Source organism: Phaethon lepturus, unplaced genomic scaffold (genome assembly GCF_000687285.1).
Source record: "Phaethon lepturus isolate BGI_N335 unplaced genomic scaffold, ASM68728v1 scaffold45210, whole genome shotgun sequence".
In the NCBI taxonomy this organism is placed as follows: Eukaryota; Metazoa; Chordata; class Aves; order Phaethontiformes; family Phaethontidae; genus Phaethon; species Phaethon lepturus.
In genome coordinates this window covers 1-6,504 of record NW_010514940.1, presented here as the reverse complement: position 1 = coordinate 6,504, position 6,504 = coordinate 1, and the positions used below count along the sequence as shown (strand labels likewise).

At 39.0% G+C, this 6,504-nt stretch overlaps 1 protein-coding gene across 1 annotated transcript in view; it reads left to right on the top strand.

Moving 5' to 3' along the window:
* Positions 1 to 3,791, top strand: part of LOC104626470 (protein arginine N-methyltransferase 3-like) — a gene marked incomplete at its 3' end in the record, with an annotated part of 18,888 nt that extends 15,097 nt beyond the window's left edge. The window contains exon 4 of the mRNA XM_010294407.1: positions 3,604 to 3,791. Coding sequence (XP_010292709.1) covers positions 3,604 to 3,791 — 188 coding nt within the window. The remainder of the gene's footprint in view (positions 1 to 3,603) is intronic.
* Positions 3,792 to 6,504: the final 2,713 nt, after the last annotated feature.

Genomic DNA, 6,504 nt, shown 5'->3' with positions numbered 1-6,504 from the left:
TCCTGCTGCCTGGGACCCATCTGTTTGTTCCTTAGAGCTGTTACTTGCTTAAGTATAGATTTTTGCATATACTTGAGTGCAGTGCCCGGTGGTGAGGGTGACATGGGTAAGAGAGGCATCATTCAAAACGTAATGCTGTCTGCCTGTTCACATCAAAATGGTGATGGTATTCCCTTGGAATTATTTCCGTGTATCTGGAGGGTTGCTGCCTTACCCTTCAGCGTCCTGAAGTTTGTGAGGCATTGCGAAGGGATAAAGGATTTCCCATCGTATTCCGTTCACCACGTGAGCTGTTACTAGTGACAGATGACTTCTGGGCACCGAGTCGAGAAGGACACAGATGGCCGGAACGATGAATCTGTGAGAGCATTGAGGATTATGTGCTTTTGTCCAATCAGCATTTTGTTCATGTCACCTGTGAGAAGGAATAATTATTAAATTATAGGCTTAATCAGAAAAAAATGACAAGGCTGTCAGGATTGCACGGGAAAGTGTTAGAAGGCTGCAGAAAGAGCAGAGGATTTCCAGGGGGATCGAGGACAATGGGTGAAATGGTAAATGCAGTTTTAAGCAGGTGCTGTTAAACATTTACAGAAATCTACAGTGTTTAGATGATGTAGGCTGATATTTAGATAACATGCTTCCATTTCGGGTCCAGCTTCAATATAGGGTATACTCCTGGACTTGGGTGGGTTTGTCAGCTGGGAAGGTAATGTATCACTGTAGTCTTTTGCCCTGTTGGTGGAACAGACTTCTTTCTGTGAAGTCTGAACAGGCATTGTCTGCTTTTTTGTTGCTGTTGCTAGGCTAAACTAAAAATGCAGATTAGATTAGAGCATTTGTGTTTACTTTTTTGCTTGTTTGCAAGTACTTTGTGTAATCGATCGTGAGTTCCACTGCTGATATAAGGATTTGCTGTATGGATGAAGAGATTTAATAAAAACTTATTATGGTCCCACTCAAACATTTCATGCTGGATAGACATGGTAAACTTTCTCCTGTTAACAGAATGTCCTAGAAATGTGGGCTGGTCTGAGGAATGAAGGTTATAAAATAGTTGATCACTCCTTGCTGTGGTTTGTGTTTGCAGTGTTGCTGGCACGCTCCTGTAAGTGTGTTATGTAACTAGGGACTTCCAGTCTGTTTTTCACTCCTCTTCTCGCCGTAACTTTTGCATCCCGTGAAGAGCATTTCCCTGAAAAATATTCCCTCAAAGGCTTGCTAGTTGCTTACTCTCGTTCCGTGTTTCACACCGGCTTTTAATTTTTGGAGCATCGGTGGTGGCTCTTTAAGGTTTGAAGCGCTAAGGTAAAGCCAAAAATAATGCGGTTGTCACACTAGTGAACAGCAACATGAAAGCTTCAATAAATGGAAATCCCTTATTGAGGGCTCCAGAAACTGATTGCAAATACTTCTGCCGCCAGATGTTGATATTTTCTGCATGTGTGACAGCTGTCAGGTGTGCTGGGACCAAATAGTTTGTTCCAGGCAAGACAGTTTGAACACCTTCCTGTTTTGATTCTCATCAAACTGCCTTTTTACTGCTGAGTTAATGTAGGCTATTCCTGGAGAAACCTTCTGCTTTGAGTTCCTCATCCGCAAAGTAGGGACAGTGATAGTTTAGCAATGGGATTCCAATTTAAGCTTGCTGTTATTTATTTGTTGTGTTTTAAACAGTCAGAAAGTGAGAAAAATGAGTGTGTTCATATTTTGTGTAAACTAGTCATTCCAAATGTAGAGGTGGTTGCTGACTTGCATGTCTTCCTATGAAAAAAAAAGCTTCTTTAGAGAAGACACTTCTTTATCATTAATATGTATAAGATTGTTTCCTTCAGGCTAAATCTACTCTCACTATATAAAAGGTCTAATTTCAATTTGCTGTTTCTATCTTCAGTACTTTACAAGGCTTTTCTGACTTACCATGCTATACCAATGATTTCTCCATACTCATTTTGATAAGCTGTAATTTCAAGCAGCGCTGACGACAAAATTAATTTTACAGTTCACCAGATCTTGGGGAGGAAAAGAGAAACTTAAATTTAGTTTTATTAACACTGCAACACTGATACACCAATAAAAAAATAAAATACGGTGTTTATTAGGGGGTATTTTTCTCCAAAGCCAGGTCAGAAATTCAACATATGTGGCTTTCAAACTCTAAACAAAACATGGGGAATTTTTTTGTGTAAAGAAACCTAGCTAAATATAAATTGATATTTTCGTACCATTTAATAGTGCTATAGACAGCCATGTTCACAGCAGCAGTTCTTTGTGTCTTTTCCAATCAGTAGCAGGTAGAGATTGCCCAGAGATTGACTGGCTTTGCTCTAGGAAGGTGTTAAAAAGGCAAATGTCAGCCTTCCACTACTATTTGGAAAAGCTGTAAATAGGTACTTGTTCTGAATATGTTCTTGCGTGAAGAAATGTGTGACAACGATAGCTGTCATCTTGAAACGGTGGGGGGAATCGATGAGGAAGTGCAGCCAGCAGGAGCAGGGCAACTGATCGACCTGTACTCGGCGCTGGTGGGGCCGCACCTCGAATCCTGTGTTCAGTTTTGGGCCCCTCACTACAAGAAGGACATTGAGGTGCTGGAGCGTGTCCAGAGAAGGGCAACGAAGCTGGTGAGGGGTCTGGAGCACAAGTCTTATGGGGAGCGGCTGAGGGAACTGGGGGTGTTCAGTCTGGAGAAGAGGAGGCTGAGGGGAGACCTTATCGCTCTCTACAGCTACCTGAAAGGAGGTTGTGGTGAGGTGGGTGTTGGTCTCTTCTCCCAAGTAACCAGCGATAGGACAAGAGGAAATGGCCTCAAGTTGCGCCAGGGGAGGTTTAGATTGGATATTGGGAAAAATTTCTTCACTGAGAGGGTGGTCAGGCATTGGAACAGGCTGCCCAGGGAGGTGGTGGAGTCACTATCTCCGGAAGTGTTCAAAAAACGTGTGAGTGTGGCACTTCGGGACATGGTTTAGGGGACACGGTGGTGTTGGGTTAACGGTTGGACTTGATGATCTTGAAGGTCCTTTCCAACCTTAGTGATTCTGTGATTCTCTGGTGGGTCACTTCCATACTCCTCAGATGCAGATAGAGTGGTTATTCTTTTTCCAGTACCCAGAAATAATTTTTTAGGCTGTAAGGCAAGTACCAGCCTGAGCTGATGAGAAACAGGAATAGAACTCCTAAGTAAGCCCTCACCTGAATTTTCCTTTGGATGTCTGTCTACAGTTACTAAATACATTTTAGGTCTGTCTCTGTGTAGAAGCCAGAGTAGGATGTTCCAAATGATTTTCTTCAAACATCAAGTTTCCAGTCATTTCCTGGCAGGTGGGAGTCAACTGCAAAGATACTTTGTCATGAATGGGAAATACTGTTACCAGAGTAGTGTGGGGAAAATGAAGTTCCAATGTTTAGTCTCTTCTGTGGACAAATGGGACTCCAGAAAACAGAGTAGCAAAAAAAGTGTCTTGCCCAAGAGCTGGAAAAAGTTTTTATTTGTTCAAGATGTTAATCACTTAAAGAGAAAAGAGAAAAACAAACAAAAAAAACCCCAGTCATCTTTATGCCTGTCTAAAATAAAATTTCACTAATCTGTTTCTCTTGTTACAGTTTATCCTGACATTTGCACCATTAGTCTAGTAGCTGTTGGGGATATGAATAAACATGTGGACAAGCTACTTTTCTGGGAAGATGTATATGGCTTTGACATGTCTTGCATGAAGGCGGCTGTAATTCCAGAAGCTGTTGTGGAGGTGCTGGATCCAAACACACTGATATCTACAGCCAGTGTCATTAAGGTAGCATACTACTTCTTAAATTTTTAGTAGTCAAATTAGAATTTTCCTCTTTCTTTATGGAGGAAGGGAAAAAAATACACACACATGCACACACAAACTTCGGCATCTTCAAAATGATACAAATGCAATAAGGTTCTTGGCGTTACAACTGTAAGACTTGTATTAATTGCTTTTTCTTTAACCAGGTTTGAGCTTTTAATAAAGAAATCTTCCCATATTTAGGTTGTTTTGTTCTACATTTTGTTTTGTCCAAACCCAAATTTACTTGCATTTTAGTAAGTTACAAGTTGCATTACTGAAATCTAAATTATACCAAAAAACTCCTGGAATATAGAGTCTTGTCTTCTACTTGGCTTCCCGCTTCACCTCAGTCTGTACCAAGTTGCCAGGGGGACTTCTTACCTATTTCTGTGTCAAGCTAGCTGGCTTTAAAGATCTGTCACTGGAGGATCACTCATGATCACCCATAGCTTTATCCAACAGAATAACCATGTCTGAAAAGGCAACAGTAGTTTCTGCAGTACTGACTGAATTAATTTTAGGCTTACTTTTCTGTGTTGTCTTTTTTAATGGCAGCTTTGTCATGGGGCATAGCATTAAAGTTGGTAGTGATTCATATGAGAGAATGCCTACATGATGAGATATAATTCCAGAACACTGACTAGTTAGAAATTTGTGATTACTAATCATTTGAACAGTTCAGATCAAATTGAGAGAAAGACTATTATAAACCAAGACTTTTTTGTCACAATGGTATTCTAATTATTGTTTGTATAGTTACTTTTCTATTGTAAAACACTTAAGGCAGTAATATCGCTGCCCTTCAGTGGGAATTGCCTGTTTACTAAAGAGGTAATTTCTATTTAAATGCTTTCCTATCTTCCTTTTATATAGAAGAATATGGGTTTACATAATTCATCCTTGAACTTGATACCATTATTGAGGGTAGTTTCAGTCTCTTCCAGCACAGAGACTACTTGCTGTTGTCAGTTGTCATCCTGCCCACAAAAGCAGTAACAGGTGAAGTACAGTGCTGTTGTAAGTATATCCTCACGCAAGTTATTGTTTAAGCCTTTCTTGTCTAAAATTTCATTACAGAGAAGATATAAAAGTAGTAAGTTTTCTAAATTGGGTATTAAAAAATAAAAAGTGCTGAGACTGATATTTATTTAATTTGAGTAGTTGTTGTGCATCTTGTGCATCTCCACTTTCTTTTTTTCTTTTCCTTCAGGATTTTTTTATTTGTAAGTTACGAAGTCATCATAGATGTTTCTTACAGTTTATTCTCAGCTTGTTGACTAGGTTCTCTCTAGGGTCAGTGAAATAAAATTCCTAAGGACACCTGTAATAAGTTGTGTGTGTGACTTGAGGCTTTCAGGTGTCTGTTTTCCTTGAGTGTAAGGAGAGGGTAGAGTGATCAACTCGACTGTTGAAATCTGCTTTGTAGACCTGTCGTTGTAGGGAAGATAAATTCCACCCTTAGTGAATGAAAGTGCACAAACCAGAGGTACTGAGATCACAAATCTGAGGCCATCATTGTTAGCCATCTGGCAGGTTTGATTCTGCAGTGAGGCAGACATAAGCACTTTTATCACCTGCCATTTTTTTTATAACATTTTGCACGTTCTGATTCAAGTGGAAGTGTAGTTGAATACTTCTTGCAAATAGGTCAAGTTTAGTATACAAAAAATGAAGAACATAGCTGCATGAATAAGTTGATCTCTGTCAGTTTGTTAGGCAAACAAATTAAAGCATCATCTTAACCTGGAAAGTGTTGATCACAAAAACTATAGTTAAATGTGCCCAATGCAGTCTATGAGCTGCTGTCATTTTAGAAGCAAAACGTTTTACTGGTAATAGTACAAGTCCCTTTCTAATACATACTGCCGTGAGCAGTCACTGTCCAGCTCAGGTGCATGTGCTTATCAGATCTTGTCATCATAAAGCATTTTGCATAACTGTTATGCTTAATGATTTTATACTCATTATATAGAATATATTATAGCAATCATGGTTTTTAAAATAACCTAAAGTCAATGCATAAGCTCATTTGCTGGAGGTACACTACAAAGTAGTAAAATTAATGAGTTGAGCAACAGTGGCATTATAGGTAGGTTGTTTTAATCGATAGCCATGCCACAGAACAAATGGATTATATTTTTGAGGAAAAGTTTAAAAATGTTCCCATTCATCATATTATTATTACAGAAAATATCTTAGTGTGTGTGCTCAAATTAGCTGCTGTTTGATTTGTATATTTTTATGACGTAACTTTTAAGGAAGCAAAACCATTCCCTAAAGAAAGATGAGGCAGCACCAAGAAATATTGATTAATAATGTATATGACATTTAACTTCAGCAGTATATGATGTTCTTCGATGAAACATTTTAAATGAGTGTGTAAACTGAAGGACTTAATAGAGTGAAAAAATGTGGCGGAATTCTTACGAACAACTGAAACGGAAGCTTAATGCTCTTTAAAAAGTCTGATTTTATATATATATAAACAAAAAAATAGAATAATGAAATGCAAGTTGCAATTTGATTTGATGTCATCGTTGTGATCCTGGATGCCCTTGTTTTGTGTTAATTTCAAAACAGGGAACCAGTTCTCTGCCTCCTGTGCCTTCTCTCCTGTGTTGTCACTCATATTTCACATACACCACATGGCTGAATGTCCTTCATTCAGAAGGACCTCCACAGGCTGGAGAAA